The sequence below is a fragment of the Pristis pectinata genome, chromosome 6 (genome assembly GCF_009764475.1).
Source record: "Pristis pectinata isolate sPriPec2 chromosome 6, sPriPec2.1.pri, whole genome shotgun sequence".
Taxonomy (NCBI): domain Eukaryota; kingdom Metazoa; phylum Chordata; class Chondrichthyes; order Rhinopristiformes; family Pristidae; genus Pristis; species Pristis pectinata.
Window position 1 is genome coordinate 10,629,848 of NC_067410.1, and position 15,038 is coordinate 10,644,885.

At 43.0% G+C, this 15,038-nt stretch overlaps 1 protein-coding gene across 6 annotated transcripts in view; it reads right to left on the reverse strand.

Moving 5' to 3' along the window:
• Positions 1–277: 277 nt before the first annotated feature.
• LOC127571521 (caM kinase-like vesicle-associated protein) overlaps positions 278–15,038 on the reverse strand; it is a 139,817-nt gene continuing 125,056 nt past the window's right edge. For 5 of the 6 annotated variants that reach the window (XM_052017958.1, XM_052017957.1, XM_052017959.1 and 2 more), the window contains 5 exons: positions 13,000–13,075; positions 9,974–10,110; positions 5,084–5,162; positions 4,904–5,000; positions 278–2,418 (listed from right to left, as the gene is read on the reverse strand). In XM_052017958.1, coding sequence (XP_051873918.1) covers positions 2,158–2,418; positions 4,904–5,000; positions 5,084–5,162; positions 9,974–10,110; positions 13,000–13,075 — 650 coding nt within the window. In that variant the 3' untranslated portion in view covers positions 278–2,157. The remainder of the gene's footprint in view (positions 2,419–4,903; positions 5,001–5,083; positions 5,163–9,973; positions 10,111–12,999; positions 13,076–15,038) is intronic. The other variant, XM_052017962.1, reaches the window with a different exon arrangement.

Genomic DNA, 15,038 nt, shown 5'->3' on the forward strand with positions numbered 1-15,038 from the left:
AGCCTGAAATTTATCTTGCAGCATCGTTATAAAGGGAGTGGGGAGCGGCAGACTAACTGTGAACATGACGGTCCTTCTACTCAAGCCCGTGCTCGCATTTTCCCTGGCTTCTTGAATTCCCAGTTGAGAATGAGGGTCAAACTCTGAATGGACTCTTCTTAGCTCAAGGTAGTTGTAGAACAGAAGGAGCATCAGGGAAGGATGTAGCAGGGAAGGAGAAAGAAAGGATGTGTGAGGGAATCCAACAAGTGTCTAAGGTGGAGAAATAACACACATGAAAGATTTTTTTGTTTATTTTTTAAGAGCCAAAATACCTTTTCCTCAATCAGCAGTTGTTCAAATTACAGGCCTAAATTCTTCAGCGATTTTCAAACCATCTTTTAAAATTGACCTGAATTATTTTACATGTTACAGCACAATAAATTACACCATGTTAACCCCACCGTGTTAGTGTGACAAAATATAAGCATGCAACTACTTGTACATGTTACAAATCGGCTCGCATGCAACAGACTTGCTCTGTGTGCCTTGACTTCTCTGCAGCACAGAAGAATCTGCACATTTCTGCCACTGATATTTTAATCTCTTAACAAATATATTTCCAAATACATACACATTGTTACAAATTTAGCTTTTTTTTAAATTACTTAAATTTTTTTTTCATTGTTTGAAAGTTTCCGCAGTTTACCAGTTTGGAGATAACTCTGAGCAGCTTCTAATCTGTGTGCCTTCAGTCTGTGCCAGGGCACAGATAGACCAAAAGTTTTTAAAGTACTCCCAAGCAAGCCATCTAGAATTTTTACACAAAAGAACTGCGTTGCTTAAAATAATGCTCTACTATTACCAGCATATAAAGTTAACACTATAAAGCACTGAATGCCCTTTCTGCCTCTGTCTACCAACACCACCCCAAAGCTTTCAAAGTACATACAGTTTCAATCATAGTACATCTGCCAAAAATATTGCCTTTAAAATCTATATTGCAGGGCATGAATTAAAGAACATTTGTGACATGGTAACATAATGTTATGTACTGTTGTCTTATAATAGTGGGAACACAATATTAGGTACTGTTGACTTATACTACAACTTCTGTTTGTCAGCATGTCCATGGCAGGCAATGAAAGCTGATGGATTATTGAGAGTCCACCTAATTTTGATGTTGAGCGCTTGGCACAATGATACAATAGGCACAACAATGAATAATATTTCAACCAACAAAAAAAATATGCTTTTGTGTTCCTTGGGAAAGTGGATGAGTTCAAAACTAATAATAAACACTGCCATACTTCAATGTCTTGTGGGTTGTGCAAATTCTGCTGGGGATAATGATGTATATTGAAGTAAGGAGGTGCTTTTTAACAGAGCTGTGGAATTTAAAGTCAGCTGAAATTCTGCTCTCTGGTATTTTACCAGAGGTGTCAATCTGTCTACCTTGAGCTGGTGATTCTGATGGGTGACCGACATACAGTTATTTTCTACAGGGCAGATTCCACACTGCAGAGTTCGGGAGGTTGGGATTCTGCCTTCATGATTATAGTTGGGAGCATGGCCAGCTGGCTATGGCTGTGAGCAAGGTTGCTTGTCCGATTCCTCGGTGGGAAATCACAGGCAGGGCACCTGCCTTTTCTAGCACAGGGGGCAGAGGGCAGAGGGCAAATCTCTCAAACAGAAGCACAACCTAGGAAAAGTATGGACGGCAGGTCTACTCGAAGCAGCCAGATATTAAACAGCTCTAGCAAGGTGTGACTGCAGACTGCTCCGAAGTGGGATTCGATGTGTTGCAAGAAGCCAATATGCAGCATGTGGTTTTAAAGTAAAAGTTGTGATGTAAGTATTTTTTCTAACACAATAATAGTCCATGTGGCATACAAGATGACTGGCACATACAAGCTTTGGCCATAGTTCTTACTTCCGGTTTTCCACTTTTGCAAAAATGGTACCCACAGATGCCAATTATTGCTTCAAAATTTCACAAACCTATTAACACATGCCTTGCTGGATTTAACTGCGGCAATTGTTGCATCTGAATAACACCTTGAATTTTTTATTAATGTATATGATCGGTTTGATCGTGCCTGCCATTTTAATAATCTTTAAAAATTTTGAACTACTTTCTATTTTACACAATAAGTTCACTGCGCAAGCCAGTGCGATTCAGCCATTTTGCTCCTCCCATGCTTCAGCGGCGGGTTTGTGAGGGCTGGCCGCTTCTCCGTTACACCTGGGGGAGGCTTTAGCTGTTACGCCGACCTTTGCAGAGTTGTCCGTCTGACTGTCCGGGGGAGCAGTGCCACTGGCGGCCTTGTTCTCGGGTTCCCCCTGGGGAGCGGGCGCTGAGGCCGGGGAGGCGTTGGCCGTCTCGCTCTGTTCAGGCGCCCGGAGGCGTTTCATGATCGTCGTTACTCTCACCGCTTTCTGCATGTCAGAAGTATAAAAGGGTAACGGAGATTAATCTAGGGTGTTAGTATGGTGAGCGATGCATTGGTGGGATGGTGGGTGAAAGGATGGGGATGAGAAGGTATATTGCACTGGAGTACAGAAGGACTGAGCCGACTCATAAACAATTTTTACCCACATGGTTTCATCTTAATATCTGTGGACCATCATTATTACAGAGAGTTGTGAACGCAGCCCAGTTATTCACACATACCAGCCTCCCCCACCCATTGACTCCATCTAGACTTCCTGCTGCCTCCGGAAAGCAGCCAACATAATCAAGGACCCCTCTTGTCCTGGTCATTCTCTCTTCTCCCCTCTCCCTTTGGGCAGAACATACAAAAGCCTGAGAGCACGTACCACCAGACTCAGGGACAGCTTCTATCCCACTGTTATTATCCTCTTGAATGGACCTCTCACATGCTAAAAGATAAACTATTGAACTCTTGGTCTCCCAATCTACTTTGTCATGGTCCTTGCACTTTACTTGTCTACCTGCACTACTCTTTCTCTGTAAATGCAACACTATATTCTGCATTTTGTTTTCTGGCAGGAATAGATTTTGGTGCCTAGATGGATGGTCCATTCACCCACATAACTTGATTTATTATTATTATCACATGCACTGAGGTACAGTGAAAGACTTTGTTTTGCATGCCATCCATACAGATCATTTCATCACATCAGTACATCAAGGTAGTACAAGGGAGAAGCAATAACAGAATGCAGAATAAAGTGTTACAGTTGCAGAGAAAGTGCAGTGCAGGCAGACAACAAGGTACAAGGCCATGATGAGATAGATGGTGAGGCCAAGAGTCCATCTTATCGTACAAGAGATCCGTTCAATAGTCTTATAACAGAGGGATAGAGCGTGGTGGTATGTGCTTTCAGGCTTTTGTGTCCTCTGCCTGATGGTAGGGGAGAGAAGAGAGAATGTTCAGGGTGGGAGGGTCTTTGATTATGTTGGCTGCTTGACTGAGGCAGCAAGAAGTGTAGACAGAGTCCATGGAGGGGAGGCTGGTTTTTGTGATGTGCTGAGCTGTGTTCACAACTTTCTGCAGTTTCTTGCACTCTCGGGCAAAGCAGTTGCCATACCAAGCTGAGGTGCATCAGAGTAGGATGCTTTCTATGGTGCATCTATAAAACTTGGTGAGGAATGACAGGAACTTGCTGAATTCTTTAGCCTCTTGAGGAAATAGGGGTGCTGGTACACTTTGTTGGCCATGGCATCTACATGGTTGGACCAGGACAGGCTATTGGTGATGTTTACTTCCAGGAACTTGAAGTTCTCAACCCTCTTGACTTCAGCACCACTGATGTAAACAGGAGCATGTGCACCGCACCCCCCCCCCCCCCCCCCCCCCCTTCCTGAAGTCAATGACCAGCTCTTTTGTTTTGCTGGCATTGAAGGAAGGGTTGTTGTCATGACACCATGTCACTAGGCTCTCTATCTCCTTAAACAGATAGGCTCTTTAGTTATTGAACATATCAATCCAATGTTCTTTAATGCACACAATTTATGATCTTTCAGACATGCAACAGATTCAACGTAAATCTAAATAAATTCTTTTGCTTGATGATTAACAGAACATTTTCAGTATAGCTTGGTTAGTGACATTACATCAGAAGATTGTGGATCCAGATAACACCTGTTCTCCAGGCTGATACTCCAGTGCAATGAGCTGTATCAAATGTGAACCTCAGGTCCTGTCTGGTTTCTAGACCGTTATTTCTAAAAGGCAGCCACTCTTCCAATAACATTTTAAAAGAACAATGAGATGAAAGACCAGTTACTGAGCTTTTCTGGTGGGATTGGTGTAGGGAGCACTGAGCACTTCATTAGCACTGCATTACAATATGTGATCAAACCACTGGGGTGCTTTATCTATAAATATTATACACTTATGTATACGAAATAGTCCTTGTACCCTGGGAATTCATTATCATTGTTCAGTTCAAGTTTCTGGTATTGTTCAAGTTACTATTTTGCTTTTCTGCCAAATTATTTTCCTGGTGGAATTAGTTAAGGAAAGAATGTTGGCTTGGATGCCATGAGAACTCCTTCATCTTCTACTATGGATTTTTTAACGTTCACCTGAATCGACACAATAGTCAGGGTTTGGATGTCCCATCCAAAGGAAGGGGCAATCCCAGTGCAGAACTCCCTCAGTACTGAATTACAATATGTGATCAAGTCATTGTGTTATGCATCCCATCATAATATACACATGTATAAAACAACTGACTGCTCATACTGTGGGAATTTATGATTATTGCTTATTTCAAGTTTCTAATATTGGTTTTATTGCTATTTTACTTTCCTGCTCTTCTAGGATTCAGAAGTGATAGGGGTAGTGTTCATTGAATGAATAAAATGAGAAAATGTGTAAATACGAACACACTCACAATGTTATGATGGTAGTTCATGCAACAAATAATTAAAGCCAGTAAAAGTGGTATTTACTTCAAGTACCTTCCATTTCGCTTTGGCAAAGTTTTTCTCAATCTGAGCACAGACACCGTCTTTGATATTCTTGTCTGAAGCAGCATTTCCTGAAATCCTGGGAAGGAAAGTATAATCAGAGTTCTTAAAAGAAAACGACAATATTTTGAAGGGCCTTGGACATTCTCATTTCACACTCACCACTCATGATTAATGGCCTCTTGAGCTGTTATCCTGGAGTCCTGGTCAACCTCCATCAAGCGACTCACCAGATCCTTTGCTGGTTAGGAATAAAATGTATTTTCTGTATTAACAAAACTTATGCCTGTGCAAACCCCTCCAGCCTGTTGTCTCATTTTTGCTAGAATATGGCAATAATTTTATCCCCATTACAGATTCTGTATTTTTTAATGGAAGTTGTCGCACTTTAACTGGATCCTTCTCCCTGTGGAGGCAGTATTGAGTTTCTGTGGGGACTCCAACCATCTCATTCTGCAGGACAGAAAAAACTCCATGCTCCAAACTTGTGTTCATATTTAATTATGCATAATCATACAAAACAAGCATCATAAGAACAGGAGAAATGGCTACAGAGGGGGGTTGAATTCCATCCATGCACCATGATCCAGTTATCTGTTGCTCTGTCCTTTTACGCCAATTAACTGTTAATCATGGAGCAACAACCTGCTGGAGGAACTCAGCGGGTCGAGCAGCATCTGTGGGAGGAAAGGAACTGTCGATGTTGTGGGTCAAAACCCTGCATCAGGACTGAGAGTGGAGAGGCGAGATGGACAGTACATAGAGGAGAAGGGGAGTAGTGAGGAAGGAGTCTGAGGCGATTGGTGGACTGAGGAGGGGTGTGAGATGACAGGCAGGTGGTGCCATGTAAGGGAGGGGAGTGGGGGAGGAGTTGGGAGACAGTGGCAGGTGAATGATTGATGGAGGCAGATAAAAGAGAGAGGATAAAAAAATAGATGATCCACTCTCACTCCTAATGCAGAGTTTCAACCCAAAACGTCAACAATTCCTTCTCCCCCCACAGATGCTGCTCGACCTGCTGAGCCCTTCGAGCAGATTGTTTGCTGCTCCAGATTCCAGCATCTGCAGTCTCTTGTGTCTCAACTGACCAGTGGAGATGAGAATGAATAATGTCAAAGAACAGCCATTATGCTATGGAGGGGTCGACTATTTTACCAATTTCCAATCTTAAGCCAATGTTAGGATCGATGACCAAAAGTTTGGTCATAGTGGTAGATGCCATTAAAGGAGGGAGTGAGGTTTAAGAAGGGAATTCTAGAGCGTAGGGCCTGGGCGGCTGAAGGCTTGGCTGTCAGCAGTGGAATGAATAAAAGCAGGGTTGACCAAATGGTCAGAATTGGAGGAAGTCGGATATTTTGAAGGCTTGAAATAAAAATCAGAAAGTGCTGGAAATACTCAGCAGGTCAGGCAGCACCTGTAAAGAGAGAAACAGAATTAATGTTTCTGGTTGATGGCCTTTCATCAAAACTGGGGGAAGTCAGGGATAAGATAAATTTTCGGCTTCATAGGGAGGGGAGGAGAGAACAAAGAGGAAGGTCTGTAACAGGATGAAGGACAGTACAGATTAGAGAGATGCAGAGAGTGCAGAGGTCACAGAGGGATTTGAACATTTTAAAGAGGATAAATTTTAGTCACAGAGTAATACAGCATCATGGTGAAGCTAGCAGAGCTGCTACCTCACAGCTCGAACAAACTCAGGTTCGATCCTGACCTCTGATGCTGTTTATTTGGAGTTTGCATGCTCTTCCTGTGACTGCATGGGTATCCTTGGGTGATGGAGGTGGGTGGGGCGGGGTGGGGGGGGGTGGAATCTCCAGTTTCCTACCACATCCCAAAGGTGTGGACTTGGTAGTTGATTGGCCCCAGTGTGTAGTTGCGGGGTAGAATGTGAGGGGAATAAAGTGGAATTCATATAAAATTATTGCAGATGAGTGTTTGATGGTCGGTGCTGACCTAGTGAACCAAAGGCCCTCTTTCCGTGGTGTATGACTATCTCTATGAGAAACAGGCCTTTAGGCCCACCAAGCCCATGCCAAGTACTTTAAACCTGTGCCCTTTGATCATAGATACTTCTATAAAAGATAAAAGTTTCTCGCAATCTACCTTATCTATGCCCTTTATAATTTCATAGAACATAGTTATAATTTACATAGAACAGCACAGGCCCTTTGGCCCACAATGTTGTGCCAATCCAATTACATTAGTAATAAAAAGTCCAACTAAACTAATCCCTACTGCCTACACAATGTCCATATCCTACCACTTCCCTCATATTCATGTGACTATCTAAGAGCTTCTTGAATGTCCCAATTCACCGCCTCCGCCACCACCACCAGACACCCACCACTCTCTGTGCAAAACACATGCCCTGCACATCTCCTTTGAACTTACCTTCTATCACCTTAAATGCATGCCCTCTGGTATTAGACATTTCAACCCTGGGGAAAAGATACTGGCTATCTACTCTATCTGTGCGTCTCATAATCTTATAAACCTCTGTCAGATCTCCCCTCAGCCTCTGCCGCTCCAGAGAGAACAACCCAGGTTTGTCCAACCTCTCCTTATAGCACACACCCTCTAATCCAGGCAGCATCTTGGTAAACCTCTTCTGCACCCTCTCTAAAACTTCCACATCCTTCCTATATTGGGGCGACCAGAATTCAATACAATACTCCAGCTGTGGCCTAACTAATAATTTATCTACTTGTACCATAACCTCCCTGTTCTTACATTCCATGCCCTCGATAATGAAGGCACATATCCTGTATGGCTCTTAACCACCTTACCTACCAGTGATGCTGCTGTCAAGACATCTTGTCAAGGTCTCTCTATTCCTCAGTGCTATGTAGGTTAAATCATGCATTTTCTACTCATCCAGAAATGGATGTGTACAAGCAGTATGGCAAGTTATAGATAATGGAGAGGTTGGGAAAGGGGGTGCTGATGTAGAGATGGATGTTGCATGTGTACATGAGGAACCAGATATCGCATTTTAGGACAGTATTAACAAGCGGCAATAAGACAGGCGCATGGGTAGATCTTTGGGTAATCAGAAGCAACGGTTTGGTGCAGAAGGAAGTTTATGACAAGTGATTCTTTGGCTTTCACTGGACAGATAAGAGTGGCAATAGGCAAGTAGCCAGCTGAAGAGGTGCATAATGATGGTGTGCTCAACCACGTGAAAGGCTACAGTTTGGGCAATCAGAACTAGGAGGGATAGTTTAGCTTTGCTACAGGTACTTTGGCTGTCAGTTGAGACTTTGGAGGGTGTAGTTTTTGTATTGTACCAAGAAAGGCACCTGGCTAGCTAGAATCAAATATGAAGCTCCTGGAAAGTTATCTATGTCTGAACCGAATAGCACACTAAATAACTTTTGAGAGGGTGAATAGAATGGAGGGATCGACGGTTGTTTATTGAGGAGAAGGTTGATGATAGCAGATTTGGGGGAAAGGGCCTCAGTGCCCAAGGGGAACTATCAACAACATCCATTGAGATGGGAACCTGGAGGGGAGGTTCAGCCATCAGGTGTTTAGTAATAATTGAGTCAAAGGAGTAGGAGAAGGGTCTCGTGGATGAGGGAGCTTGAAGAAGTCATGAGGGGATTGGTGATAAATCAGAAACAGATGCAAATTTGGGATGAGGCTCTCAGGTCTTCAGAGGAAATTTTGAATAGTGGGGTAGGGGAAGAAAAGGAAGAGCAAACAATTAGGAAGTTAAATAAAATATTGGTTTTATTGCAAAAGGGATTGAATACAAAGATTGGGAAGCTTGAAGCAACTGCATAGGACTCTTGTGAGATTATGCCTGAAGTACTGAGTACAATTTTAATCTCAATAAAACTTATATAGTCTCAGGTTAAAGGGTTTCCCCATAAGACTGAGGTGAGGAGGATTTTCTTCTGTCAGAGTATTGTGAATCTTGGAATTCTGTACCCCAGATAGTTATGGGTGTAAATTATCGTATCTTCAAGGCTGAGACAGGTAAGACTTTTTTTTCCCTATAGGAAATTCAAAGCAAATGGGGATCAGGTAAGAAAGTAGAATAAAAACCAGATCAGCTGTGTTCTTATGAAATGGGGTGAGATCCATCACCCATCGAGATGCCTCATTGCCTGCTTGTGAGCAGAAAACCTACTACACCATTCTGCTCAGTGTACCTGGTGGGGTCAAATCCCCTTCCCATACAACTCAGCCAGTGCTGGGCTGGAGGACTCTGCCAGTGGATCAGTGATGAGGCCCCTCTCTGTAGCTTGCCCCAGAAAGCTACTTGTGAACGAGGCCTCTCCCACCCCTAAGCCTACAGTCGTTGATCACATCAAAGCAGACCTTTTGGTGATAGATAATGGCACCTTTCCCCTAAACAATGCCTCTTCGCCTAACTGAACCTTACATCGCTATTCCAGGATGATCCCAGAATCCCTCATTTCCCTTCCCTGCTTAAACTGCTTTCCTCACCTCCTTCACACTCCAACGACAATTGCGAGAGACTCATGGCCCTCATTATGCCTATCAACCAATCAGTTGCCCTATATAAAAAGATAAGGAACAATAGACCAGTGCCCGCTGGGGAATGGGATCAAGAAAGGGGAGGGGAGGGGGAGTGATAGTCCAAACTAAAAACTCACCTGTGGTTTGGACTAAAATGGGGAATGAGGGGAACTCAAAAAGTGTTAGTGGAAAGGGTAGAGGTATTCAGTGAGGAGCTCTCCGGTGAGCTTAACTGTGCAAGTGCCATCTTGCATTCAGAAACCAGCATTCCTTAAGTTACTTAGACAATGATGGAGAGATCCTGGTTCATTCAAGAGTTGAAACACTTGGCTGGGAAGCTATAGATGGCAAACATACAAATTCTCCCATCAAAATACTCGGGACAATTATAGCAATCAGAACTTGGATCAAGAAGCATTTAATTATATATGTAAATCAAGGAATATGGTAAGTAATTGGAGTTGAGCAATTGATCAGACATAATTCAACTAATTGGTGGAGCAGGCTCAGGGCCAGAACAGCATATTCCTGTCCTGTGTTCCCCAGCACAGATTTAATGCTCACCTGCATCTGAAATGTCATCCCAATACGGGGAATCAAATTCATAGTCTCCAGCCAGAATTTTTCGGAATAAGTTCTTATCGTGGTTTTCATAATCTTCATCATCATTTTCGTCATAGAAAGGTGGGTTCCCTGATAACCTGAGAGAAAAAAGGCATGAATTGAGGACCGAACCACCATCTATTAGATGTAAAATTAGATTATTCACCAGCTAGTGTGAAGTCAGTAACTCATCTGGTTCCAGTACAGGAGTCGAGCACCTAGTCTACACTTCAGTGTCATGGTAAGGAAGCGTTGTCAGAGGTATCACCTTCCAGGCTTGACTCTAAACTGAGGCCTCCACTGATTGGTCAGGTGGGTGAAGCATCCTTCCAGTTACAGCCTCCCAACCCCAAAATGACACGACTATTCCCAATCCAACTGGTGTGGATTGGGGATTGATTCATTAATCAATCCTTGATCCACACCAGTAATATGAGCCCCAATCTAATCTCTTGTACTGCATCTTATTGAAGGCCTTCTGGAAGGCCAAATACACACACCCACTGGTTCCCTGTTATCTATTCTTCTGACTACAACCTCAAAACCTCTATTATATTAATCAAACATGAGTCCTTTCATAAATTCATGTCGTCTCTGCCCAATCCTATTACTATTTTCCAAGTACTCTATTATCACTTCTCTAACAACAGATTCCAGCATATCCCCTTCCAATTGACCTCAAGATGACTGGTCTGTAGTTCATTTCTTCTCTCTCCAAGGACTACATTTACTACCCCCTGAACTGTAAGAACATTCTATGAAAACAATCTATGTTCTTCTGGAAGATGACAACCGTTGTCCCCACAATCTCCTGAGCCACCGCTTTCAAAACCTTGGGATGCAAGGATGATGTATCGCCGTTCAGTGCTATTCACTTCTCAAGTACTCATTATGTTCGTGAATGGTAATTAATTTCAATGCCTCATTCACTCCAGAGCTGTTGTTCTCCACTAATTCCAGGAGGCATTTTGAATCTTTTGTGACACACACAAAATAATTGTCTAATTTCTGTGCCATTTCCTTATTCCCCAATATAATTCTCCTGTCTCATTTCTAATCTTTTCCTGTTAACTTATCTTTCAAAGCTTACACAAACTGAATTCATATTTCTCTCTAGATTATTATTGTATTCTACTTTCTCTTTCCTTATCAATATCACAGACCTTCTTTGCTGAATTCTGATTTTTCTTCCCATCCCCAGGCTTATTGCTTTCTTTGGCAACATTATGAGGCTTGCCTTTTGATTAATACTATCTTTAACTTCTTTTATTGGCCATAAGTGGAGCATTTTCCTGTTGAGCTTTTGTACCATATGGTTATATATTAGTTGTAAACTATGTATTAATTCTTCAAATTCTTCAGATAAGACTATTGAATGGTTTCCTTATACGATGAGATGGACTCTGACCTCACGTTCTACCTTGTTGTGACCTTGCACCTTATTGCACTGCACTTTCTCTGTAGCTGTGACACTTTACTCTGTACTGTTATTGTTTTTACCTGTACTACATCAATGCACTCTGTACTAACTCAATGTAACTGCACTGTGTAATGAGTTGAACTGTACGATTGGAATGCAAGACAAGTTTTTCACTGTACCTCGGTACAAGTGACAATAATAAACCAATACCAATACCAATAGCAAAATGTTGGCCAGTGCTTGTCTGCTGCCATACCTTTTAGTGTCCTCAGCTCCTTGAGCTGGCTCATGTCTTATCCAGCCATAGTCATTTGTTTCTTTAGGACTCTGGTCCCTGTCCTCTAAACAATCACAGCATAGAACACACCTGTCTATTGGCCCATTCCATCTTCAACACACAATTATTATTTTCTGGATTTACATTTTCCATATATTTTTCCAAATGACATAAAAGGAGGCCATTTGGCCCATTGAATCACTGCCGCCTTATGGAGCAATCCCATTCCCTTGCTAGTTCCATCAATGAATTTATGATGGGCAATTCCATGAATTCTGCCATCCTCCTAAACAAGGGACAATTTACATTGTCCAATTAACCTACCAACCCACATGGAAGTGGGAGGAAACTGGAGCACCTGGAGGAAAGCATGTGGTCACAGGGAGGATGTACAAACCCCACACAGGCCGCACCTGAGGTTGGAGTTGAAGCTGGATTGTTGGAGCTGTGAGGCAGTGGCTCTGCTAACTTCACCACTGTGCCACTTTTGAAAGTTTTCTTTGTTTTGATTTATCAAATAGAACATGGAAAATAGAACAGTACCGCACAGGAACAGGCCCTTTGGCCCATGGTGTCTGGGCAGACCATGATGCCAATCTAGTTAATCCCAGCTGCCTGCACATAGTCAATATCCCTCTATTCCCTGCCTCTTTATGAAACTGTCTAAATGCCTCTCAACATTGCTATCGTGTCTGCTTCTACCATCTCCTATGGCAGAATATTGCAGGCACCCAACACTCCCTGTGCAAAAAATCTGCCTTGCAAATGCTCTTAAAACTTTCCCCCTTTCACCTTATACCCTACGTCCTCTAGTTTTTGACATTTACACCCTGAGAAAAAGATTCTGACTATCTACTTTATCTATGCCTCTCTTAATTTTATATACATCTGTTAGGACACCCCTCAGCTTCTGGCACTCCAGGGAAGACAATCCAAGTTTGTCCAACCTCTCCAGTTCAGGCAACATCCTGGTGAACCTCTTCTGCACCTTCTGCAAAGCCTCCACATCCTTCCTGTAATGCAGTGACCAAAACTGCACACAATACTCCAAATGTGGACTGACTAAAATTTTATACAGCTACAACATGAACAATATTCAAACTAAAAGGGAATAATAGAAGGAGGGGGGGGGGTGACTGGAAACAAAATTAAACAGGCAATATTGGTATTGCAGTTTGTGAAGGATTCCCTGGCAAGTTTTATACACGTCAACACTAAAAGCAAGCAGACTAATGAAAATACTTTCCCAATCCCCCCTGTAATCATGAGCCCAAGTGATGCCGTACGTACAGTATGTACATGATCACTCCAATAGCCCAGCAGTCAACTGGCCGTCCATATTTCTGTCGTCCAACAACCTCAGGAGCTGGAAATAGACACAAAACATATCATAAAACTCCGAGCAATTTGGGAAAAATACCCTCTCTCACTAATTGCGTATATGTTCAGGACCCTGCACTTAACAAAGTACTCTTAAGGTATTGACATTGATAAAAGAATTAATTCATTAAAATTATGGATGCTTTTGATAGAGTACATAGATCGTGACTGGTTTAGACAGGGTAGGTAGAGAGAAGCCATTTCCATTCTCAGATGGTTCAAGGACTAAGGTTGCAAACTTGAAGCTTTGGGCAGAACGTACAGGTGGTTGTGAAGGAAGGCACAAAGTGGTCATGATCTGGAACACATCGCCTGTGGTGGAAAGAGAGTCAGTCAGGGCTTTCAAAAGGGAAATAGACAGGCAATTGAGAGAAAAATAGTTAACAGGACCATAGGGAAAGAGGGGGGCAGGGGAACTGATCGAATTGCTCCACTAGTCTTGAGGAGCAGAACAGTCCCCAATGCCATAAAAATTCTATGATTAATGTTCCTAAGTTCTGCAGATGGCCACCAAAAGAAGCAATGGTTAACTTTCTAAGAGGAGTTCATTCCAGCATTTATAATAGGCATTTAAAAAAAATTAAAGCAAGGATAAAAATATTTAATTCGTCACACCAGTGTTGACGGGTGATGTGACTCACCAGCACGGTGAATGTGTTGCTCCTGTGCACACAGGCACTTGATGGAAAATAATTTGCAAGACTGAGGAGGAAAGAGCAGGAAAGTGGCACTGATGGGATTGCTCTGCTAGGAGCTAGCACAGACTCGAGGGACCAAATGGCCTCCTTCTGTGCTGGAATTATTCTATAATGTTATGGTTCTCTAAACAGGGAGAAAGCATCTCCAGTAGTAGTACAGTGGGCATCCAGAAGACTGGCAGAAGAACCAAGGTAACACAGCCAGTGGCTGTGACCTTAAGTCACTTCCTGGAAGAGTGGTAGTGGCAGATTCAATAGCAACTTTTAAAGAGAAAATGGCCAAATATGCAAAAGAAAAACAACATGTGGAGCCATGGGGAAAGAGTGGGATTACTTGGATAGCAATTTCAAAGGGCTGGCACAGGCATGATGGCAGAAATAGCCTCTTCTTATGCTGAATCATTTATGACACTACCTCAACCCGTTCTACCGAAGAGATAATGTGCAGTTAGCATGAGAGTGTGAACAACTGATCTCATCTCAGAACTTTGTTGGATGGGATAGAGTTGGTGCAGAAATTCATTTGCAATGCATGAAGGTCCAAGGTTCACAGGGCCACAGAATGCTGGTGAGTGACCCAGAAAGAGCTGGATTGCCGATATTAACATTGGCCACATTTGTATGTTTTATTTTCTTATTTCCCACCGTACAGCCAGTCAGATTGAATAGCCAGGTGCTGAGCAGTGAAGCCTGTGACATCCTTGGACTGCAGAGGAAGGTGGGAGAGGTTGCACTGCAGGGTGATCGTGGGAGCTGGGGAAGGAGCAGGGTGTAGGAGATCCAGTCAGTGTGTGGGGGATCGTGGCAGAGGGAAGATTGTGATGGGTAAGAGATTGTCATATTGGGAGGAGTGCATGGTGGTTAAAAGTGATCGAGGGTGAGAGATGGAGGAGATCAGAGGAAGGAGAATGCTGGATATAGTCTTCCAATGTTGTAACACTCCAGATTCTGTGAAATTCTCTAATGTGCAGGATTGAAAGAGGCTGCAGAGGGTTGTAGACTCAGCCAGCTCCATCACGGGCACAACCCTCCCCACCATCGAGAACATCTTCAAGAGGCGGTGCCTCTAGAAGGCGGCATCCATCACTAAGGACCCTCACTATCCGGGACATGCCCTCTTCACGTTACCACCATCGGGGAGGAAGTACAGGAGCCTGAAGACCCACACTCAACGCTTCAGGAACAGCTTCTTCCCCTCCGCCATCAGATTTCTGAATTGTCCATGAGCCCATGAACACTACCTCGTTATTC